Genomic DNA, 26646 nt, shown 5'->3' with positions numbered 1-26646 from the left:
AAAAATTCCAAAAAATATAAAATTTCATCCCTAATCATATTTTAGTATGGATATCATGTTGAACGGTTCGGATCGACAATTTAGACTTTGAATATGAAGAAAATGAAGATATAAAATATGAGGTATGATGAGGTATAAAAAAAATGAGGTATTGGAACCCTCCTCCTAAAGAATAGTAAAAAAAAAAAATCCTAAAATATACAAAATTTGATCTACAATTACATTTTCATGTGGAGATTATATTGAATGGTACATATAGACTATTCGAACCTTTAAACAGAAATATTGACCCATAGTACAGACCAATCTGCGCTATGCATAGTACCATGTAGCCTCACTTTTATTAGTTTCTTATGAATTAACTTACTAATCCCTATAAATATCATTGAAAATAATTTTAGTGACTTATTAACTAATTGATTAACTTAACAATACGTAAACATCAACATAAGTTATTGTTATAAATTGATAAATAATTTAGTAGATCCATTCTTTTAGAGTAGCAATGCGATATGATCTCATGATAAATTTCAAATAAACTATAAAACCCGAATATTTTCCAATTAATTAAAATCTTACTAACTAAATATTCATGTATTTGGTTCATTGATTACTAAAATTATCCTAAAAATCACAATAAAAATCCTCTATTTACTTTTAAGAAATGAGTCTTCAAATATAAAAAAATGTAAATAGAGGTACAATGTAACTATGAATCGAGTGAATTGCATGTTTTCTTGGCTTAAATTGCATGTTTTGCAATTTTGTTTATCGTCGAAATTTCTAATTATGTCTTACAATAACAAAAGTAATATGGATATTAGACTGCTGAATTACTTGATCTTCAATTTCTTCTCAAAATAACACTAATATATGTAGATATTCTTGTGTCTTATCCATACAACAGAGATTTGTTTTACAATATATTCATTGTAGAATTAAGAGATATGGTATGAAATGAAACGTTTGGTGTTGATCCGTTAGTTTTCTTATACCTTATGTTATTTATTGGAGAAGAAAAGCGAAGGACAATTTTAGTATAGTCATGTCCTCGTGTACAATTGATTGGATTTTAATGGGGTAAAGACAATTTTAATTAACAAGATAATTTTGGGAGAAAAAAAGTATAAAAATACACTTTCAATTGAAAATAATTTTATTACCATGTCTCTTTCTAAGACCACTTTTTTTTCTTTTTTGGTTTTGTTTTGAAATAAGATCAGTTTTTGTTAGTTCCGACATCAACTTTTTTTCAGATAATTCTTAGAGAATTGAAACAAACATATCTTTGTAAAGAGACCAGATATGCGGTTCTCATCTCTTGCTATTAAGTCCCTTGCTATTCTCATCTCTTAACTTGGGCTTGTCTAATCTTTAGAAGGCCCAATTATGATGTTTTTTTTGGGCCTAACACATTTTGCAAAGCCTTGCAAAGCAATTTCTCACGGCGTTTATAATACAGCAGCGTTCATTTTTCTATGGTTGGTGAGTGGTGACTTAATTCGAAATTAGTACATCCAATTTCTATGGAATATTTATTCATATTTTGAAAAATATTGTTTAATTTTAAAAATAAAATTATAGATGTGTTCTCAGCTATTTCTATGAAATGACGGTTGTTATGATCTCAAATAATTCCCCTTCAAACAAATCCTAGCTACCAAAAGATTCACCAAAATAATTTTGCATTACAATTAAATTCTTGGGACATGATACATCAGTAATAGTTATTACTGATAAGAAAACATCAAAGAATACATTTGCATGAAATTAAAAGAACCAACATAAAAACAACTATAATTTCAACAGTTAACAAGAAAGGAATGTATCCATGCTTGTTGTACCAGCAAATGGTGCTTACAGTAATTCACTTGGGGAGAAACTTAAGGACTCCAGGAATGTGAGTTCGGTAAAAGTAGTTGCTCCAATCGAATATTTTCGGGTCAAAACAGAAAAGTTGCGCATCCGTCTTGTCCTTTTCGGTCGCAAGCTTCAGCCTTTGCAAGTTCAAGTCATCAAAGCTTAAATTAAAAAAGAAAAATTGGATTAGCACTGATGCAAAATAATATATAGTTGATATATGATTTTTGAATTGCTCCATGCTATTTTATTTGAATAAATTTTGAATTATAATTCGGTGGAAGAAATGCGTACCGTCCTCTGAAAAAGGTATAGGGGGAATAGAGGTCAACAAGGTGCATAATATACTGGTACTTCTGGCTCAATTCATTGTAACGGTGTGAAAATTGCCCGCACGATAGCAAGTTTACTATGTGCAATGCCTGCAACAAAGCACCAATTAGTAACTAGTGAACTCAAAAAGCAAAAACAAATTTTATTTTATTTAGATGGCCATTTTGCAAATATTCACTTTTCATGATATTTCTGTTGCTCAATTAGGAAGCCTAATGCGAAACTTTGTACTTGTACATAATGTTGATATGAATATTGGGATCATTTATGCAGAAACCCCCAAATATTATCATATTTGCTGATAAGCCCCAAGACAGCCCCAAACTTTTCAGTGGTTAACTGGGATTTCAAATCATACAAACAATTGTGGCTGTTATTAGATTAAACAAACACTTCAAAAATTTTGGTTGTTGTTTGAAATTTCACTAAAATAATTTGCTGTAATTTGCTAACACAAGTTCCAAGTATAGTCATAATTAAACATTCTTTTGTGTCTTTCCAAATAATATAAAAATTGATTAAAAAAGAAGAAATTTTGGTTTTACTTGAAATTTTCACTAAAATAATTTGTTATAATTTTGCTAACAGTAGTTTAAATACAGTCACAAACATTCTATTGTTTTTTCAAGAAAATATATCAACTGATTAAGAGAGAAGTAATTTTGGTTGTTATTTGAAATTTTCACGTAAAGAATTTGTTGTAATTTGCTAACAGAAGCTCCAAATACAGTAACAAGCATTCTATTGTTTTTTCTTCTTCCAAATAAATATAGCAATTGATTAAGAAAGAAGAAATGAACCTCCAAAGGAAGCTTGTACCGAAGAGTCATGTATGCCTTGAAAGCACTGACAGTGCTAAAGATGTGCATTCGATTAAATCCGATCACAGTGCCGTTCTTTCCAATGCGAGGGTTCTCTTTGAAGTACCGGTACAGGCACTGTTCGAAAGTGGCAAACCGTACTGGGTTTCTCATAGAAGAGCTGATATGGTATATCATCTCGGCATCCTCGCCAGAATGCATCACAATTGCTGCTATCATGGCATTCACCACCATGTCTCCTGGTATCTGCATTCATATTTTTCATTTGCTTTGTAAAACAATCAAGCTATTTCTAATGGAATCAAAATGATCTATGATTTAATTAGATTAGATTCTTTTAATTTTCTGGAATCCTTTACTTGAATGAAAGACAAACTTGTCGAATCATATTGAATATTGGACAAGATATTCCTAATCTTTTATGCATGTCAAATAGTACAAGAAGAAAACTTTCGGTATCTTTCTAGTATATATAGCTTACTACTAAACTAAATATTGGTTTCCTAAAAAATGTTATAGGTAGTTGCCTTTTCGTAGTTATTAATATATGATTTTATATTAATTAATTACAAAAAAAGTATTAGCATTGTATCGGGTATCGGGTCGGATTCAGTTATGGATTGAATAATTAAATCAAACTCATATATTCTATCCATTACAATATTGGTTTCGGTTCTGATATTTAAGTATTAATTTTATAATTGTACCCATAATTAACCAGTTATATTTTTAAAACTATATCCTATCCAAATTAATCGGATCTGGTTCGGATTTGGTTCGGTACCGAATAATCATGTGAAGGTAGCACCTCTATATGGTACTATGCATTGCACGAATTGGTTGGTACTATGGATCATTATCTTCATTTTCAAAATACAAATAGTTGATCTAAACAGTTCAACATGATCTTCTTATGAAAATGTACTTGCAGACTAAATTTATATATTTTTTAAAACTTTTAACTATTTTTTTAGATAGTTAGAAATCACTACTTTTAAATGGTTACATCAAGTGATTTTCTACCTATGTAAAAAAGTAAAAAATTGTAAAAAATATAAAATTTGTTTTACAAGTATATTTTTATATGAAGATTATGCTGAAAAATTCAAATTGACTGTTTAGACTTTGAAAATGAAGATATTGATCTATAGTACAGACCAATCTGCACTATGCATAGTAACATAGCCTCTCTCATTTGAGAACGTATACATAAAAATTAAAGCTCTTCATTGAAAACTTTGAGAATAGATCAATCAATTAATTAATTAAATAGATTATGAACAAACCACATCCATAATCTCCTTAAGATCAGCTAGGTAGCATGAAAGGTTTCCTTTTGCATATCCAAGTATAAAACTATCTATTGTCCTGTAACAAAAAAGTAATTGTTTCAGTTCAACAAATTAATTAATCACAATTTTTCATAAATTGCACCCATAATTATGTATTTACATTTTTTTTTTATTTCCAGCATTTTTACTGTTGCATACAGAATCCAGCTGTGCTTGCAATCAAAGCTAAAGGAAATTACTGATTATTGCTCGATTTTATCAAAAAACCAATATTGTTTTTTAAATAATAAATGAAGAAAAGAAAGGGTACCTGATGCCTTCCATCCAACCAGGCAGGGGTTCCTTGTACAAGCTAGTAATAATAGTAGGTCTTATGATAACAAGAGGTACATCTCCTCTCATGTGACCTAGTACCATCTCACCCAGTGCTTTTGTAAATACATATGTATTTGGCCATCCGAATTTCCTTGCCCTATAACATACAAAAAGTAAATTGACATAATTAATTACATTCAATAAATGTTAATTGAAGCAACATCAAATCATGTGGTCCAAGCATATAATTTGCTCAGTGTTTATGCATGTATCTCACTGTAGATGATATTAATAGTACTAGAAATCAGAAATGACTATTTTCTATATTTGCATATTTTTTTTTACTGAATATTAATTGAAAAAAAAGAAGAGTAACAAAGAGAAAAAAATAAATAAAATACAAATATAGTTAATGAGGTTGTTGGCGCCTTTGCAAGAACAATTCTCTTTTCTAACCTCTTGATGCCGAGTTCTTTCATGGTGGTTCTCTCTAACTTCTCAGTACTTTTAAGTGAATCCGTTTCAGACAACTGGAGTTCTCTCTTTGTTTCTTCGACCAATCGGAGCTCCGACTCGATATCTAAGTTTGAGCTACCATTCAATGTTGCTCCCATTTTAAGTGGTTTCTCTTGTATTAGACCTTCTTGCAACCCAGCAACATATGCTGTTCATATACACATATATGTATTTAGTATAGACACATATACACATATACACATACACACATATATGTATTAAATATAGGAAATATTTCTTTGTTCAACACAATTTCTCTGAATTTTATATTATCTACATAGCTATTACTTCAGATATAACTTTTGAGGCTTTAGTATATATATTTGTTTACATAGTTTAAAAGAAACTATGTAGCAGCTTTGTCACAGCTAATCATGCAATAAAATTCTTAAGGTAAATGAAATATTGATATAAATTGGTGCTTACCAGTTGAAACATGAAGAAGCATCTTTAAGTTAACACATTTCTTTGCAAACTCCAAAACATGCTTGGCTCCTAATGTATTAACATCTAAAGAAACATCATACCTAAGTACAAACAAGTAATAATAATATTATTAATCACATTAGTGGGTATGCTGTTAAACAAATTTTATTTTGAAATAATAACAAATCTTAATTATTTAGCTATGTAATATTATATTTACCTCTCATAGAAGTTTGTAGTAGCTGCATTGTTAACAATTATGTCAATTTCATTGATTAAATTCTCAACTTGAGAACTTTCAATTCCCAAATTTTCATAAATGACATCTCCTGCAATTGGAGAAATCTTTTCTTCCATGAACTTGTTGTACCCCTTCCCATGTTCTTCTTTTAAAACCTTAAATAATTCCTTCCCAATCACCTATAATAAATTAGAGAGAGTCTGTTAAATAATACAGCTTTAAGTTTTTGTTTTGTAACATCATATCTATGCATGAAGTATACTTTGGGACAATGACAGAGGACTCGATCTCTAAACTATATTTTTGCTTGTATTAATTATTGGTATAGCTATGGTTGGTCTTAATTTCTTATCTGCAATCTTGTTTCTAGAAGTATCTCGGATATGAAAACTTTGTAAAGGTATATTTCTCACACTATTTCCATTTAGGAAGATACCAAAAAAAAGCTGTGGCTAAAAATCTAGATCATGATGTGGTACAAATTAATAATTTTTTTTGAGAGAGTGGTACAAATTAATATTAAATGTCTCTCTCAATATATCAGATCATTTGGAACTTACAACAGAAAAAATAAACAATCATCTCACGATAATGGTAGTAATAATATATAAGTATTGCTGATATGCTTGTTTACCTAAAGAGAATAAAGTACCTCCCACTTAAAAGTATATTAATACATATTTAAAATGCTTTGCTTGTACTGTCACTTTCATTGTCTGTACAGCGCGCTATATTCCATGAAACAATGAAAGTAAATTCCGGCAAGCTTCTTTTCTTCAAGGTAAACATTTAATTTGTCTTCTATATTTTATGTTATATATTAAAAAATAAAAAAATCTAACCTCAGATTGCACACGCTGCTTGGCTGAGTCAGAGTCCTGTGCTCTTACTAGTAGATATATCTTCTTTACTTGTGGCTCAACCCTTAGAATTTTCTCCATAAAAACTGCAAATTAAAAATCAGTATTAAAATGTACTAAATTCATGACACTTAAATAAATAAGTGTAATTTAAAAAAAATAAAAAATAATTAATAATTCATGTACATTTTTAAACCATATTTTTTATGTTCCTCTCAAAATATTCTATGGTGTATCTTTAATTCGTCCCTTTTTGTACTTGAACTAATAGTTCATGTTGTACTAGGTGCATGCTTTTTTGAGTGGAAAAAAGTGGAAAGAAAAATTATCTCGGTTCCCCAACTCCCAACGGCTTTCCGTAAAAGAAAACAATTTCTTCTCCGATTACAAAACTTCTATTTCAAATCAAATTTCACCATGCAACGGCCTATCTCCACCACTACCCGGATCTCTCTGCCCTTCGCCGTGTAGCGCCGTCGTGTTACTTGCTTTGCCTCTTGTTTTCTCACTGTGCTACCCTGATATTTTCTACTCTCTCATATTTGAAATAAATGTACAAGATGAAATAAGAGCTGTATATGAAGAGCGAGAGGGAGAAAGAGATGGAAAATGAGAGAGATGATACGGAAAATAAAAACTTGGTGTGTATATAGTATCAAGACTTGTTTTACTATTAAGACTTGTGTCCTCTAGTATGAAAAGATGTAATGACATATTGATCAGTTTTAGAACTTATTCCTTTTGACTTTTGAGGCTGTTCGTCTACCTTCCTTAAGAAGGAGGGGATTAAAAATTTAATCCTTGTTAAGGAGCAATTTTTCAGTAAAATAGTAAAATTAAGAATGAAGACTTAATTATACCCTCCTCACATTTTTTTTTACCATGTAATATAATCATCCTCTCCAACATATTATACATAAGTTAGTGTAAATAATTAAACGTACTAATAAAAAACAGATATGATAATTATTATAAAATAGTCCACACAAATGATAAAAAAAATTGCAGCATATGCATACAATTATAATGCATGACAAAAATAAATAATTTCCGGATCATACATAAAAAATTGCAACGAGTGCTTTGGTTTTCCATCATAATGTACCAGTCTAGATTAACAGCTGATATGTGTTTCACAGCATCAGCATTCTGTGCAAAATTGCTGATACATGCGTGTTTCATAGTTCTTGCAAGAATCATAATCCTCACATATCTACGCAACAAGTACAGGTACTAACTGAAACAAGCTCAGATTAATTGTAAAATTGCAACTAAAAATAAGAATAATCTAGTTAAATCGCAATCCTCACAATTATTTAAGCTACAAAATACAACTAAATTGAATAGAAGAACGAAGCTAACAGAAGGAAGAAAAATGAAATTGTACTATAGCCTTGTATATAAGAAGGAAGCTAACATAGCAACTTTATATAAGAAAATGAAAATTTTGATCAACCCATAAGAAACGACTAAACCAGCAAATATGAACTTTATATAAGAAAATGAAAAATTTAAAAGTATTTTGACCAAATAATCTATTCTGGACGTCATCTGTAAATTAAAAAGTTTATTTTACTGGATATATATATTCAATTGAGAAAACTATTATTAAGGCTTGAAAAAAAGATCTATTAAAATTTGTGAATAAAACTATTAAGACTTAGGTAAAGTACTATTAAACCAACTGTAAATTTAATAATTAATAGTTTATTTTACATTGTAAAAAAGACTTGGATTAAGGAACTATTAATACTTTGTTAATGAACTAGTAAGACTTGGATCAGTTCTGTGCGGCTAGTTAACACTGATGTTCTTGAATACGGTGAGCGTTGAAGCGCCGGCATTCTAAAAGGTGGTCCAACCGCCCAAGTCTTTAACCGTTAGAGTTGGAGAATTTGAGTTGAAGAATCTGAGTTGGAGGACTAGAAAAAAAGGTTGGAGGACTGTTATCAATTCCTTTATTATATATTATTTTTCTATACTGTAGTTGTTCCTGTCACATAAGTATAGTCATTGAAATGCATAAGATAGAAAAAAATGAAACAAAAGCATCATGGCTAAGCTAGAAGGATCCGTATAATTTCATGTATCTGACTCAAGCAAATTGAAACAGACAGCCCAGATTTACTCTCAGTCGATGTCTATTTGGGATAGCGTAGGGGTTCGTATTATTTGTGCTTTGAGATTCGTGCCAAGTTAAAAGAACAATTGTGGACTATCCGTTACAATTGTCAGTCAGATAACCTGAGGGGATGTGAATTCAAGTTAAAATGGAGCAGCATTGATGTTTTAACTTTTTTTTTTTTTTTTTTTTCTTTGTCATCTTTTTGAATTGAATGTAAACTACCGAAAGTTTAAAAAATGTTACATTGCCTTATTTGATATTCTTTTGAACATCTTTGAAGGAACACATGCACATGCACACGTATACCTATACATGTATTAAATACATATACGGATAATAGTATACATATTGAACATACGAATACATGTACACACGTATAAAATATCTAAGCAAAATTTATCTTGCATGCATTAAAAATGGCGCAATGAAAAAAAAAAAAATCTAAAATTCATTAAAAGAAATAATGTTCTATGAACTGTACAACTTGGTGATCACTTTATATACACTAGCTAGGAATAATTTGTATCAGAGAGATATATTTATAAATACATACTCTTGCCTAGAAAACCAGTTGAGCCAGTGATGAGAATGCTCTTTCCTTTGAAGTAACCTGCTATTTTACTTCCTTGATCCATCAGTTCAGTCAGAGATAGAGAGAGAAGAAAGAGAGAGAAGAGAAAAAGAGAAAAAGAGTGAAGAGAGAAGAGAGATGGATGGCTATGTCTGAGGAATACAAGAGAAGGATGCTTGGGGTGCTTTATATATAGCCTTTGTATGAGAGAATACCAGAGAATTAATAATTATACTCCTAAGTCCTACTCATACCGTTATTTTGTACTCTAATAAAAGAGGAAATGATGAATAAAAGAGAAGAATTTTGAGTGCAAATAATAAATTAAGACTCCTACCATTTTATACTGAAGCTTTAATTATAAGAAATGTTTTAGGTGGCATTAAGATTACCATCAAAATGCCAACATGCCATATAGCATTCAAAAAATGCTTTTTAGTTTACCATTCATATGATTAATTTGCCAAAATGTTAACATATATATATGCCATATAGCAGCTAACAGACACTTTTTAGTTTACCAATCATATGATTAATTTGCCAAAATGCTAACATATATGCCATACAGCATCTAACATACACTTTTTTGTTTACCAATCATATAAGATTTACCAAAATGCTAACATGCCACATATCATTTTTTTTTTTTTTTTTTTGATAAAAGTGGATAAATTCCACCGATTTCATTAAGAAACAATATATGTAATTGTAGAGATCATGCCATACATATAGCATCTAAAAGATACCTTTTAGTTTACCAATTATATGATTAACCATGTCTAATAGATTGCTAATGGATGTTAATAGCAATGATATGACTTGCAAAAATTCACCTAATAATTGTTTTCGCAAATTTACCTGACAGATGGAGGCATAATGGAGCAAAAAACAAGTTTAATTATTTTAATCCGACCTTAGCAAATTAACAGGAGGAGATTATTTTAATCAAGAATATTCTCTACTTTTAGCATATAGTATATACTAACCTATACCTTATGTGAGAAGATATCCAGAGGGTTTTTGTCCAAAGGGATTTGAATAAAATCTCATTAAAAATCAGACAGTTAGGTCCACTTTGAAGGAAATTTTGTTCAAACCCATTTGGACAAAGTCCAATTCCTTTAGAATTTACCAAGCTCATATTTAAAAATAGATTTTACAAGAATGAGTCTCTGTTTTCTTTTTGAGGGTATGAGTCTCTGTTTTCTGTGTGGGAACGCATGACCAAAACGGCAACTTGAATAATTCACATTAAATGTGACTACCATTCCTCTCTTTTACCAAGGCAAAATTGAGATTTATCTTACACACAGCATGCAATTACAATATTATATGGAATATCCTATATAGCTATAGACTATTTGAAATTTTAGAAAAGCAAGAGCAAAACAATCTAGAATATATATATATCCTAGGTTGTTTTACTCTCTCTATAGAGAGAGAGTAAGACTAGCATATATTGTAATGCATAGACATTTTTATACATTGGACTATAAATCACCGGATTCAAAGTCCAAATAACCGATTCAACCCGTTCATCTTGTTCTCCATATTAATATGTGTTTGGAGACCAAATTTTATATTTTTTGAAAATTTTTCACTATTTTTTTAGATTTATTGAACATCACTGTTTTTTTATGGTTTAGATTTATCTGAAAAACAACGATTTTCAACAAATCTAAAAAAATAGTAAAATTTTTCAAAAAATGTAAAATTTGGTCTCCAAACACATATTAATATGGAGAACAAGATGAACGGTTTGGATCGGTTATTTGGACTTTGAATCTGATAATTTATAGTTCAATGTACAAAAATACCTATGCATTGCAATGTATGGTAGCCTTAATTACTCTCTCTCTCTCTCTCTCTCTCACTCATATATATATATATATATATAGAGAGTAAAGCTAGGGTGTGACGTGCTCACCAAGAAAGTTTGGTGAGCATAACTCCAAAAGTATATCAGATTGACGTCAAATGCCAAATCCAAACTGTTGAAATCCATGTACTTCATGAGTGATGCATATACATGCAAAATTTTGAAAGTTTCGAGTTTATTTGCTACATGGTCAAGTGGTCAAAGAAATAATAAAAATTGAATATATAAAATAACTTATAAATTAACTTATAAAATGTTAATTTCTTTGACCACTTGACCGTGTAGCAAATAAACTCGAAACTTTCAAAATTTTGCATGTATATGCATCACTCATGAAGTACATGTATTTCAACGGTATGGATTCGGCATTTGACGTCGATTCAATATACTTTTGGAGTTATGCTCACCAAACTTTCTTGGTGAGCACGTCACACCCTAGCTTTACTCATATATATATATATATATATATATATATATATATACACACACTAGTATCATACCCGTGCGTTGCAACGGGGACATATTATAAGAAACAAATTATCAATGAAAATAATAATTATCTAAAAAATTAAAACACATGTTAATAGAAAATTTATATGATTACATATTTTTAATTAACTTTAATTGTGATATCTGATAACAATTTGATGATGTGATGATTCTTTATTTTTAAGTACCAATGATATCAAATAATAGCTCGATTCGAATCTAATATCAAATATCATACAACAATTCAATATCAACATATAATATGATATCAAAAAACATAAATAAAAAGTGTTATCGTTTGTATGTATAGGATATATATACACACACACACACATATTATAAGAAATATATATATTCACACACACGTTTCAATTTATATTCTTCTTTGTTTCCAATTTAGAATACACACACACACACACATTGATATATTATATATTGGAAATATATTATAAATTGGAAATATATTATAAATTGCCCACACCAATATGTATAGAAACAAAGAAAGAAAAATAAGGAAATTAAAAAAAAATGATTTCCATTGTGATTCGTATAGAAACGAAGAAGTAAAAAAACAATAAATAAGAAAATGGAAGGTGGAGTCTTCTCAATTGAAAAGGAAAAATATGGAAATAAAGGAATAAGGAAACAAATAAATATATAACTAAATTTCAGAATTTATTCATTTTAAATTGTAACGTATCGTGTGGCAGCACATGCGGTGGGTATGTTTTTAACTAAATTTAGACTTCTATACATAAAAGAGATGCATTTAATCAAAAGAAGACAAATTATGTAATTGGAGAGCTGAGATCAAATCCGAAGTTTCATCTCTCAATCGTAACCGTTGGTAGATCGGACACCCAACGTGCTTAATAATAGAATGTAGATATGTTTCTTCTCGTTTGAATGAGCATTTAGATATGACAAAATTTGACCAAACTAAATAACTCGGATCATTAAGTCAGATTTAGATAAAATATATAGGATGCATGGAATCCACGTGCGAAACTAGAAATTTACTATAACGGAAGCTGAATTTGATAATAATAATATATAGGTGGCAAGATAACATATTTGTTACTTTAAACAAATGCTTCATTAATATATAAGAGAGGGCCGGAAACTATATAATTTTAAAAAAATATAGAAGAAATTATACATGAAATATTCATTTTTTTAACTACAGGGGACCGATCAAGCCACTCATTAATGGAAATATTTGATTCAACATTATATTGAAAATTGAAATATGTAGATGCCTAAAAATGATGGCAGTAAATCAATGGAGTTCTCCAATTAACAATACAAATGGAGTCATGTGCAATCCAATTGAGAGATGTTGAATGCTTATCCGACAATTAATATGCACTGACCCAATTTGCCACCTCAAAGGAATATATAAAATAATAAAAGCTGCATACAAAATCAAAAGAGGTTCTTGGGCACAAATCAATGGACGACAAAAAGCAGGTATAAAAGTTGGGGGTGCAAACGGGTCGGATATTATTCAACTGTATTTGGACCGTATTCAAACATTAGATAAGGATATTCAATCCAAATATCCGTGTAGATACATATTTGATTTTAAATTTTAATTATTTATATTTAAATAGTAGATATATATCATATAGCTTAATATATATTATGAAAAAAATTATGTATATATATATCTACGGATATCCGATCCATATCCGTATCCGTCAAATATTCAATTCGTATCTGAATCCAAAAAATAAAAGCGGATCCATATATGATTTTATTACTATCTAATCCGTATCCGATACATTTGCGCTTTGCACCCCTAATAAAAGTAGCATTTGTTGTTTTCTCAGTTAGTTTAGTTTGAGTATGTAAATACTTTTAGTTCAATCAATTTGGTCCCTGAGCCTTTATTTCAAGAAAAAAAAATATATTACTAGTCATTTGTACTGTTATGTTAATTATGAACTAATTAAGGAGCTTAACTACTCCACTTTCATGGGAAATTGAGATATCTCGTTGTAATATAGACAGCATATATAATTAAAACCATTTGGTTAATTAACTTCTCCCCACATTTTGTTTTTCTAGGGTTTCTTTTTTTGAAGATTGGCGGTCAAATACCGCTAACAGATATATTAATAAGAAAAAAGTTATTTACATCGGAAAAATTCGTCCCTCTCGTATCTATTTTTCTAGGGTTTCCTTTTCTAGGTTTCTACCACTTTACACTTTACAATTCAATTTTAGCTAAGACCATGAAGCTAGCCGGAGATGTCTAATTAAAAAGATCCAGTTCAGTTAAACTTAGACAACACATCTGTAAATACTTTTCTTATCAATATATATATCTGTTGTTGGCTATCGCGGCCAACCATCCAAAAACAAACTTAGATAACACAAACTATTTGTAAAAATATATCAAAAGTTTACCTACTTATGTAAGCAACTATATTATATTGGGTTAACTATTTGACCCGGACCTACCATTAAAAAGACAACAAAATCCAGCTTACATTGTCAAAATCCAAATTTTTGGTAAACATCTTTCTTTCTTTAAAGTGCTAATTAAGAAATTGACCATATATAATAGCTTCTTGGTAAATATCTTATTGTCAATCCAAATTTTGTTAATTTCTTAATTAGCACTTTAAAGAAAGAAAGATGTCAATCCAAATTCTTGGTAAATATCTTATTGTCAATCCAAATTTTTTGGTAAATAGCTTCTTGGTGAATATATATCTACTATGGCTCCTTTCACCCAATTAAGAAGTTGATAGATGAAGAAATGCTTTCTTTTTATTTTTTTTATCTTATATCTGTACTTGTAGTTCACATCCAAAATTATTTTTATATATATATTTTTAAAATTTTTTGAATGTGATAATTTTTATAAAAATATTTATGTGTATTTTTTTTTGTAGTAGGTAACAGATTAATATATAGAATATAATCATATTATATTATATTATACAGTTTGTTATGAGGGTTCAAATGCACCATAATTTTTGTACTCCAATATACTCTACATCTTTTATCTCTGTTTTCAAAGTCTGAACAGTCGATCTGAACCGCTCAACATATATAATCTTCATAATAAAATATGCTTGGAGACCAAATTTTCTATTTTTTAGAATTTATTTACTATTTTTTTAGATAGATACAAAATCACTATTTTAAGGAGATTCTGCACCATCCGATAAAGTAATATTGTACTTATGTAAAAAAGATAGTAAAAAAGTTAAAAAAAAATATAAAATTTTGTCTCCAAGAATATTTTATTATGAAGATTATGTTGAGTGGTTCGGATTGATTGTTTGGATTTTGAAAACAGAGATAAAAGATGTGGAGCATATTGGAGCATAAAATTATAGTGCATTTGAACCCTCCTCAAGTTATAATTTATTTATTTTGGAATTTTTGAGAACTGAAAACGTCAGCAAATTCCTTTCGGATATGAAGATATATTTAAAACTTTAAAAAAAATTAAGTACATCTATCAGCTACCTTCTACCATCTACCTAATTCTATTGCAACACACACATGAATTTAAATCAAAACAAACCCCTGAGCAGATCGAATTGATGTTTTCCTTTTTTTTTTCCCCTTTGTTCTATTTTTGAGTTGAATGTAAACTACCAAAAGTTTTACAAAATTTCACATTGCCTTATTTGATATTCTTTTCATCATCTTTGAAGGCACACAAACCACAACACCCCCCCCCCCCCCCCCCCCCCCCCCCCCCCCCCCCCCCCCCCACACACACACACACACACACACACCACATACGTATAGGTATACATATCAAATATACGAATATGTATTAAACATCTAAGCAAAATTTATTTTGCATGCATTAAAAATGGCGCAATAATGAAAAATTATCTAGCTAGGAAATTAACCAGCTGAGCCAGGGATGAGAATGCTCTTTTCCTTTGAAGTAATTAACCTGCTATCTTACTTCCTTGATCCATCAGTCTATGTTCAGTCAAAGAAAGAGAGAAGAGACAGAGATATAGTTGTGTTTAAGGAATACAAGAGAAGGATGCATAGTTGGGGACTTGGGGTGCTTTATATCCTTTGTATGAGAAGAGCAAATGATTATACTATAAAATTGATAATTATACTCCTAATTCCTACTCCTACCATTATTTTATACTCTAAAAAGAGCAAATGAGGAATAAAAGCGAGAATATATATGAGTGCAAATAATAAAGACTCCTATAATTTTTATACTGAAAAATTGATAACTACAATGTTAAGTTTAGACGCTAAGATATATTTTCGGTGGCATTAAGATCACCACCAAAATGCCAACATGTCATCTATATAGCATCCACTATTAGAAGTTAGATTATTTGTATGGGACCAAAAAATACTCATTTTCATGGGCTACACATGCAATTGGCATCAATTGCAGCTGTTTCTTCTATTGCTTTTCGAGTCACCTCAGTCGTTGGATTAAGAAAAGGTACAGATAAAACAAATCTTGAGAATCACAGGACCCTGCTTTTTTAAATCTATCCATTCATTTGTTTTGAGATTTGTGCATTTAGAAAAATAGAGGAGTGGATTTAGAAAAGCAGGGTATGTGATTCTTTTGAGAATCACAGCAGATTTATTTCCTGTTTTGATGCCCGGTGTCTATTCAGACACCAATTGCTTGCTTCTAGTTTTTGAATTTTTTTTACATGGTACACCTTGTGAAATTGCTATATTATTATTATACTTGAGTGAGGCTATGGCACTTTGCATAGCACGTATTGGTTTGTACCATGGATCAATATTTTTTTTTTTAAAGTTCAAATAGCTGATCTGAATTTTCAAGATTATTTGTATGAAAATGAATTTGCAAACTAAATTTTACATTTTTTTTATTTTTTTAATATTTGTTATTAGATTAAAAAAAAATCACTACTTTTGAATGGTCTAGAATTTTTAGATCAAGTAATTTTTATCTATCTAAAAATAGTAATAAAAATTCGTAAATATCTAAATTTGACCTACAAGTACATTTTTATATGGAGATCATATTGTATGATTTATATTGACTATTTGAACCTTGAAATAGAAATATTGATCTATAGTATGGATGTATCAGCACTAATGCACTATGAATATAGTATATACCATAGCTTCACTCTTATTACTTTTTTTAATAAATTAACTTACTAATCCCTAAAAATAACATTGGAAATAGTTTTAGTAACTTAATAACTTACTAATTGATTAATTTACTAATATCTAAAAATCGAAATAGTTTATTGTTATGAATTGATAAATAATTTAGTAGATCCAATTTTTTTAGAGTAGCAATGCGATACGATCTCATGATAAATTTCAAATAAGACGATAAAACCGAATTTTTCCTGAGTTATGGTTTGACATTTAGTTTATTGGTTAAAGTTCTAACTATGTCTTACAATAACAAAATAACACTAATGTATATATTTAGTTTATTTTTCAAAATAACACTAATGTAGATACAACAGGAATCTTTTTACAAAATATTCATTGTAGAATTAATTAAGAGATAGTGGTATGAAATGAAACGTTTGTTGTTAATCCGTTAGTTAGTTTTCTCAGTCACCTAATGTTAGATGTTGGAGAAGAATAGCTTATGACAATTTTAGTATAGTCATGTACTAATGCACAATTGATTGGATTTTAATGGTGTTAAATGACAATTTTAATAAGATAAAATTTATTGCTATCTATGCTAGATATGCGGTTCTCATTCTTAGTTGTTTTGAGGGCAATAAATGAGTAGAGTCGAGCCAGCTCGCTAATAACTTCTTCATGCATGCTGTGAGCAACAACATAGATACAAGATATTTGCTGCTTTGACGCTATGAGCCGTGCAAAGATTATGAGTTGAGAAAAAGAAAAACAGATTTGTTTTTCAACGAGGTTTATCCTCGCATTGTGGGCACAACGAGTGATAATAAAAAATTATAAAAAGAGCTTTGGTTATTATTGTAACGAGCTGAGAAACGAACCAAGTCAGCAAGAGCCAAGCTGAGGCAATTAAGCTTGAACTTGTGCATGTCATAATGAATTAGAATCAAATGAGCTAATTACGATTTCTTTTTTCTGAATTGATCTCGAATGAGTCATGAGCCGTGAGTTGTTTTACCTGATTTATGCTAGTCCCTTGCTATGATCTCCTCTCGGGGATTGTATAATTTTACTAGGCCATAGTTCTATTTCTATACAGCCCAAGCTGCTTTAGAGGGCCCAATTATGATGACCTTTTTGGGCCTAACACTTTTTGTAAAGCAATTTCTCGCCACATTTTAAGAGTTGGGACAGCAACCGTTACATTTTTCTTGGGTTGGTGACTTCATTCGGATCAAGTGCATCCAATTTGTATGAATATTTTTGAGGATATCAAATGTTGTATATACAATTTAGATGTATGCTAGAATTATTATTATTATTATTATTATTATTATTATTATTTTATCAAAGTGGACTTTCGATTTGCTATTCTACATGATGGAATTTAAAAGTTAAACGACTGTCACCGTGAGAAGCCAATAAATTGAAACAATATTTTTTAAAATTGTTTGATAAAATTTGTTATTACGATCTCAAATAATTCCCTTCAAACCAATCCGAGCTTTCTATTACCAAAAGATTCATAAAATAATTTTGCATTATAATTATATTCTTGGGACATGATACATTAGTGATAGTGATCACTGATGAGAAAATAAGCATCCAAATAATACATTAACATAAAATTAAAAGAACCAGCATAAACATTTAGAATTTCAACAGTTTACAAGAAAATAATGTATCCATGTTTGTTGTACCAGCATATGGGGTTTACAGTAATTCACTTGGGGAGAAATTTCAGAACCCCTGGAATGTGAGTTCGGTAAAAGTAGTTGCCCCAATCGATGATTTTGGGGTCGAAATAGAAAAGTTGCGCATCAGTCATGTCCTTTTCGATTGCAAGCCTCAGCCTTTGCAAGTTCATGTCATAAAAACTTAAATTCAGAAAAAGAAAAAAAAATTGTGTTAGCATTGCCTCAATTAAGTAAAATTTTAGAAGTGCTGTATTTAATGTCTGATGCAAAATAATAGTTGATACATTATTTTTAATTGCTCCTTGTTATTTTATTTGAACAAATTGCATGTTCATATCATCAAAACTTAATTTATAAAAAAAATATTTTGTTAACACACTGACTCAATTATGTAAAATTTTTAGAAGTGTTGTATCTAATGTCTGATGCCAATTAATAGTTGAACATGGTTTTTGAATTGCTCCCTGTTATTTTGTTTGAATAAATTATGAATAATAATTTGGTGGTAGGAATGCATATATACCGTCCTCTGAAAAAGGCATAAGGGGCATAGAGGTCAACAAGGTGCATAATGTACCGGTACTGCCGACTTAGTTCATTGTACTGGTGCGAAAATTGCCCGCACAATAGCAAGTTTACTATGTGCAATGCCTGCAACAAAGCACCAATTAGTAACTTGTGAACTCAAAAAGCAAAACAAATTTTATTTTATTTTATTTTCGATGGCCATTTTGCAAATGTTCATTTTTCATGATATTTCTGTTGCCCAATTTGGAAGCCTAATGCAGAACTTTGTACTTATACATGATGTTGATATCGATATTGTGATCATTTTTAAGATAACCCCAAATATTATCATATTTTCTGATAAGCCCCAAGAAATTTTGAGATAACTGTTACAACAAACAGTCAATAAAAATTGTGGTTGGTTAGGATTTGCAAATCATACAAAAAATTATGGTTGGTTGGGATTTGCAAATCATGCAAAAATTGTGGTTGGTAGATTCAAATGCTTAAAATTATTTTGGTTGTTATTTGAAATTTCACTAAAAAAATTGTTGTAATTAATTTGCTAACAGAAATTCCAAATTTAGTCACAATTAAGCATTGTTTTGTTTCCCAAATAATATAGCAATTGATTCAAAAAAAGAAATGAACCTCCAAAGGAAGCTTGTACCGAAGAGTCATGTATGCCTTGAAAGCACTGACACTGTTAAATAAGTGCACCCTTTTAAATCCAATAGTATTGCCATTATTTTCTACGCGAGGGTTCTCTCTGAAATACCGGTACCCACTCTGTTCAAATGTGACGAACCGTAATGGGTTTCTCGTAGAAGAGCTGGTATGGTATACTGTCTCGGCATCTTCACCAGAATGCATCACTATTGCTGCTATCATGGCATTGACCACCATGTCTCCCGGTATCTGCATTCATATTATTCATTTGCTCTGTAAAACAATCAAGCTATTTCAGAAGAGTGAAACTATGTGCATAGCAGGGATTGGTCCGTACTATGGATCAATATCTTCATTTTCAAAATTCAAATAGTCGATCTGAACCGTTCAACATGATCTTCATTTGAAAATGTACTTGCGAACTTCATTTTACATTTTTTTGAATTTTTTATTATTTCTTAGATAGGAAGAAAATCACTACTATTGATTGTTCTAAAAATTTTAAATCAAGTGATTTTATAACGATCTAAAAAAAGAAAAAATAATTGTAAAAAAAATGCAAAATTTGATCTACAAGTACATTTTCATATGGAGAATTTGGAACGGTTCAGATTGATTGTTTAGATTCTAAAAATTGAGATTTTCATCCATAGTATGGACCAATATGAGCTATGCATAGTACCGTGGCCTATCCATACAAATTGAAGCTTTTCATTGGAAACTTTCAGAATATATTAATCAATTAATTAGAAAAAAATTATGAACTAACCACATCCATAATCTCCTTAAGATCAGCTAGGTAGCATGAAAGGTTTCCTTTTGCATATCCAAGTATAAAGCTATCTATTGTCCTGTAACAAAAACAGTAATTATTTCAGTTCAACAAATTAATCACAATTTTTCATAACTTGCACCCAAAATAATATATTTCCATTTTTTTTAATTTCCAGCATTTTTACTGTTGCATACAAAAACCAGTTGTGCTTGCAATCAATGCTAAAGGAAATGATTGATTATAGCGCGATTTTATCAAAAAACCAATATTGTTTTTTAAATAATAAATGAAGAAAAGAAAGGGTACCTGATGCCTTCCATCCAACCAGGTAGGGGTTCCTTGTACAAGCTAGTAATAATAGTAGGTCTTATGATAACAAGAGGTACATCTTCTCTCATGTGACCAAGTACCATCTCACCCAGTGCTTTTGTAAATACATATGTATTTGGCCATCCAAATTTCCTTGCCCTTTAACATACAAAAAGTATATTAACATAATTAATTACATTCAATAAATGTAGAAGAAACATCAAACTTTAACTTTTGGTCCATGCATATATAGTGCTCCCTGCAGCTTGTGTGTGTTTATGCATGTATCTCACATTCTCACTGTACGTAGGTGATAATTAAGAGTACTAGAAATCATAAATGCTTATCTGCTATGCATAATTTTTTTTTGCGGAAGTTACTGGCAGTACTCTTTTTGAACCCACAAAAGAAAAAAGGAAAACAAAGAGAAAAAGAAAGGCTATGGTACTATGCATAGTGAAATGTTCAACAAGATTTTTATATGAAAATATACTTGTAAACTAAATTTTCTACTTTTTTTAGATATATAGAAAAAATTACTCTTGAATGATCTAAAATATAATATTTAGATCAAGTGATATTCTACTTATCCAAAAAGTAGTAAAAAGTTCTAAAAAATGAAAAAAATGATACACAAGTACATTTTCATATGGAGATCTTGATGAAAGGTTCATATCAATTGTTTCAACTTTGAAAATGAAGATATTGATCCATATATAGTGGACCAATATGCGCTATCCATAGTACCATAGCCTAACTAAAATAAATACATAGATCCTCTTTAGAACAGTGTTATTATTCTAACCTTTTGATGCCGAGTTCTTTCATGGCTGTCCTCTCTAACTTCTCAGTACTTTTTAGTGAATCCGTCTCCGACAACTGGAGATCTCTCTTTGTTTCTTCGACCAATCGGAGCTCCGACTCAACGTCTAAGTTTGAGCTTCCATTCAATGTTGCTCCCATTTTAAGTGGTTTCTCTTGTATTAGGCCTTCTTGCAACCCAGCAACATATGCTGTTCATATACACATTTATGAATTTAATATAGAAAATATTTCTTTGTTCAACACAATTTCTTTGAATTTACGTTATTCTCTACCTATTACTTCAAATATAGCTTTTTTCATCTTTTCTAAATATTCTGTTTACATAGTTTACAAAAACTATGTACCAGATTGTCACAATTAATTGATACATTAAAATTCTAAAGGTAATGAAACTGAAATATTGATATAAATTAGTACATACCAGTTGAAACATGAAGAAGCATCTTTAAGTTAACACATTTCTTTGCAAACTCCAAAATATGCTTAGCTCCTAATGTATTGACATCTAAAGAAACATCATACCTAAATCCAAAAAAGTAATAAATTATTAAGAAAATTAATGGGTATATATGCTGTTTAACAATTTTATTTTGAAATAATAACAAGTATTACTTAATTATTATTAATGTTATTTATTTAATTTACCTCTCATAGAAGTTTGTAGTAGCTGCATTGTTAACAATTATGTCGATTTCATGGAACAAATTTTCAACTTGGGAGCTTTCAATCCCTAAATTTTCATAAATGACATCTCCTGCAATTGGAGAAATCTTTTCTTCCATGAACTTGTTGTACTCCTTGCCATGTTCTTCTTTCAAAATCTTAAATAATTCCTTCCCAATCACCTATAATTAATAATAAGACTGAGTCCGTTAAATAATGGTATCCCTTTAAGTTTTTTTTTCTGTAATGTAAATTCATATCTATTCATGAAGTACACTTAGAAACAGATATTTAATTGTCATAGCAATTAATGGGTAGACATAATATTATATTGTTTTTTATGAAGTAGGCGAAAGGAAAAAAGAGAAACAAAAGTATTTTCACTAAGATGGTTGATTATACGGTTATAAGAAGAACTGAATTTCAAATCTTTATCTTCAATCTTTTATTTTTTTTTAACTGAAAATATATTTGGATTGAGATTTAAAATTTCGGCATTTTTAACGAAAACTAAATTTTATTCAGCATCTTCTTAAAAATTTAATTTAAAATTTTATATATATTAACAAAAAAGAAATCGGAATAGGATAGATTGCCACAGTGCCAAACACTAAGCAATAATAACAAAAGAAGTAATTATTTCCAATAATAAGTAAATAACTAAAGAAGTTCAATTAATTATATTACTTTGATTTGACTTTTACTGACAGGTGTCAGGTAATGGTGTCCTGACCTATGGAATGCCTTTTTACACTTTAAAACTACTCAAGAATTGTCAATGCAAAAAAAAGTTTCATCTATTATAGTTGAACATATTCAACTGTTTGATGAATTTGTATATAATTTGTGGATAACTTCAATAGAAATTAAATTTCAGAATTGCTTCTTTATGAATTTGTATGTAATTTGATGTTCTTCCTTCTTTAATTTGGTTCAAGTTTCATAGCATCATAAATAGTGTGAACACCCTTCCAACAAACAATTTTATTCTATTGATGAACATTATCTTTAATTAATTTCCTACCAAAACTGGAAATGTACAGATATACTGTTATATCCCACTATTTTTTTTTTGGCAAAGACATCCATTATTTTGAAAACGACATATAGTGTGAACACCCTTCCTAAAAAAAGTGTACAACTACTTGTAATGTTACTGTCAGATTGTCCTACATGTAGCATATAAATTTAATTTTCTGCTAGCTCATTAATTTTTTTTACCCATAATTCTTTTGCTAGCTACACAAGGAAAGTAATTACCAAAGTGCACATCAATTGAATCTAGATCCAATCATTCAGTGGCTTTTATATATAGCAACCTTTTTTATTACATCAACTTATGATGCTTTTAACCATTGTTCCTACTAGTTTTATCTTTTACCATTTTGGGTTCATATTGTAGTACGCGGCTAGATTATTTTTCCATTTCTTCTCCTTTATTTTTTACATGATTCAATATTTTGTGACAATGACAGAGATCTCTCTAAACTATATATATTACTCATTAGGATAGGTTGGTCTTAATTTCTTATCTGCAATCTTTTCTAAAAGTACCTTGGATATATGAAAACTTTGTAAAGGCATTTTTGTCACACAATTTCCATTTTTGGAAGATTCCTCAAAAAAAAGATGTGGCTAAAAATCTAGATCATGATGTGGTGCAATTATTATATATCGCTCTCAATATATATATCAGATTTGGAACTTACAACCAAAAAAAAATAAACAATCATCTCATGAGAATGACAATAATTGTATATTAGTACTTGTTGGTTTAATTTGTTTGTTTACCTAAAAAGAATGAAATACCTCCCACTTAAAATATATTAATACATAATTAAAAATGTTTAGCTTGTGCTGTTATTTTCACTGTATGTGTACACAGTTATATTCCATGAAAAAAAAAAAAAAAAAAATTCCTACACATGCTTCTATTTTAAAAGTACGAAAATTATTTCTCCTACAAAATATATGTGAGATATTAAAAAATCAAAGGAAATCAAACCTCAGATTGCACACGCTGTTTAGCTGAGTCAGAGTCTTGTGCTCTTACTAGTAGATATATCTTCTTTACTTGTGGCTCAACCCTTAGAATTTTCTCCATCAAAACTGTTAAAAATCAGTATTAAAAAATGTACTAGATTCATGACACTTAAAATAAGTGCAATTGAAAAGTTAAAAAAATGTAATTAATAATTCATATATATGTGCTTTTAGACCATATTTTTTATGTTCCTCTCAAATGATTATATGTTGTAAAATTAATTTGTCCCTTTTAATACCAAAACTAACAGTTCGTATTGCACTAGGTGCATGCTTTTTTTTATTAAAAGCATCATGGCTAAGCTAAAATGGAGCAGCATTGATGTTTCCTTTTTTTTTTTTTTTTTTTTTCTCTTTGTTATCTTTTTGAGTTAAATGTAAACTACCAAATATTTAAAAATTGCCATTGTGCATGCCTTCTTTGATATTCTTTTCATCATCTTTGAAGGCACAAATGCACACCCCCCATACGTATACATATACGTGTTAAACATATGCATAAGTGGACGCGTACATATTAAACATCTAAGCAATTTTGTTTATTTTTTTGAAGGTAAGCTGGCTAGGTGTCATCTTACGTTTTCCATTAACAAAAAATATTAACAAAAACATTGAAGAAAAATTTATCTTGCAAGCATTAAAATGGCGCAATGAAAATTTATCTAGCTAGGAAAAATGTGTCGATAGAGATATATATAATTATATAAACACATACTCTTGCCAAGAAAACCAGTTGAGCCAGTGATGAGAATGCTCTTTCCTTTGAAGTAACCTGCTATCTTACTTCCTTGATCCATCAGTCTATGTTTAGTCAGAGAAAAAGAGAAGAGAAGAGAGAAAGAGAGAAGAGAGAAGGGAGAAGAGAGAAGAGAGAAGAGAGAGAGAGATGGTTGTGTTTAAGGAATACAAGAGAAGGATGGTTGGGGTGCTTTATATATAGCTTTTGTATGAGAAGAGCAAATGAAAGAGAACCAGAAAATTGATATATAATTATACTCCTAAGTCCTACAATTTTATACTCCTAATGCCGGTTAAATATGCATGCATAATTTGATGAGCATTTGTGTGGATTAATCCAGCCTGTTTGAAACCAATAATAGAGAAGTGCGATGATGATGTTATAATCACGTTTCGGATGGTCAAAATATGAGGTGTGACAATTTTTATATACATACACTTTTCCTTGCAAGAATGGATAATAATGATTAGTGTAATAAAGTGTGTAAATAAAGCCACCTTTCATTTGTCTGCCCATGCATCATACTTAAAAACATTTAATTAAAAGAATGCTCATAAGATCATTAATAAATGTTTGTTTTATTGGTTACGGGTGACCCATATATACCTCATTATTGGGAGAATTGTTTTTTCATTAAAAATTAATAAAAAGGAAGAGAGAGAAACAAAAAGATCTAGTATATCAGATATTTGATTAATACAAAAATCAATAGAATTTCTACCGGTTCTAAAAATAAAAAAGTTTGGATCGGTAGGAATTTTACTAATCCAAATAAGTTTTTATTATTTTCCTTTTAGTTTTCTCTAGTAAACTATAATTTTTATCTACTAAAATAGAAATAGTATCTTAAAATATAGATATATAATAGAAAGTTTCCATATATCTACATTTGGAAAAACATTTTATATTTTACTACAGATTTAATAGAAGAATTCCCTTCATCTATGTATCAAATGAAAAAAAAAATAACTAAGTTTGAATCAGTAGAATTCCTACTGATTAATTCAAACATTTTGATTTTTAGAATCACTAAAAATCTTACTAATCTTATCAATGAAAAACCTAAAGTGTTTTTTCTATTTCTCTCTCTTCTTTTATATTAATTTCTACAGAAAAAAATCCCACCATTGAAATAATGTAGTTTTCCTATTTACTGATAATTATGTTGCTTGTCTTCAGTTGATATTGAATAAGTTATAATATTGGTACCACACTTAAAAGTTAAAAAAGAGACTAACTTAGGTCCAATGCGAGGTAATATTACTCTTACATAAAGTATTTATAAACAACTTATTAATATCACATTTATTTTCCATAACTTTCATTAACATGGATGATTTATCTATATTTAGTAGAAATATGTTTTTTTTTTCCAAAGGGCAAATTTATGATTTACCTATATTTGAATTTGTTTGGTTGCTTCAACTTGGTAGGTTTGAAACGTTGTTTCTGTTTGTGCAAGATTGGAACAAATTAAAAGATTATTCAAAATTTAAGGGAGCCATATGCAGGCAACTATAATTTGTTGGTTTAATTAGAGGGTAGTCATGCCTTGGGTATAGTTGGGTAGATGTATAGTTGGGTAGATGTTAGT

The 26646-nt window shown here is 29.6% G+C and overlaps 2 protein-coding genes across 3 annotated transcripts in view; both read right to left on the bottom strand.

Annotated features, from left to right (window-relative positions):
- Positions 1–1668: 1668 nt before the first annotated feature.
- Positions 1669–26646, bottom strand: part of LOC144554118 (fatty acyl-CoA reductase 3-like) — a 42330-nt gene continuing 17352 nt past the window's right edge. The window contains exons 1-11 of one of the 2 annotated variants that reach the window (XM_078302362.1): positions 15657–15715; positions 9343–9399; positions 6647–6750; positions 5784–5983; positions 5564–5664; positions 5078–5285; positions 4617–4778; positions 4301–4382; positions 2994–3260; positions 2155–2282; positions 1669–2021 (exon numbers count right to left, since the gene is read on the bottom strand). In XM_078302362.1, coding sequence (XP_078158488.1) covers positions 1868–2021; positions 2155–2282; positions 2994–3260; positions 4301–4382; positions 4617–4778; positions 5078–5285; positions 5564–5664; positions 5784–5983; positions 6647–6750; positions 9343–9399; positions 15657–15681 — 1488 coding nt within the window. In that variant the 5' untranslated portion in view covers positions 15682–15715 and the 3' untranslated portion in view covers positions 1669–1867. Of the gene's footprint in view, positions 2022–2154; positions 2283–2993; positions 3261–4300; positions 4383–4616; positions 4779–5077; positions 5286–5563; positions 5665–5783; positions 5984–6646; positions 6751–9342; positions 9400–15656; positions 15716–26646 lie in introns of those variants that run through there. The other variant, XM_078302363.1, reaches the window with a different exon arrangement.
- On the bottom strand, positions 18348–25268 carry LOC144554120 (fatty acyl-CoA reductase 3-like). Its single transcript, XM_078302366.1, has 10 exons — positions 25029–25268; positions 24276–24379; positions 22253–22452; positions 22029–22129; positions 21588–21795; positions 20780–20941; positions 20468–20549; positions 19681–19947; positions 19046–19173; positions 18348–18702 (listed from the first exon to the last, which is right to left on the bottom strand). Exons 1-10 carry the CDS (start codon positions 25108–25110, stop codon positions 18549–18551), a joined length of 1488 nt encoding a protein of 495 aa, XP_078158492.1. The 5' UTR covers positions 25111–25268; the 3' UTR covers positions 18348–18548.

Source organism: Carex rostrata, chromosome 5 (assembly GCF_964058835.1).
Source record: "Carex rostrata chromosome 5, lpCarRost1.2, whole genome shotgun sequence".
In the NCBI taxonomy this organism is placed as follows: Eukaryota; Viridiplantae; Streptophyta; class Magnoliopsida; order Poales; family Cyperaceae; genus Carex; species Carex rostrata.
The sequence above is the reverse complement of the archived record's forward strand: the minus strand, read 5'-3'. Positions and strand labels throughout refer to the sequence as shown.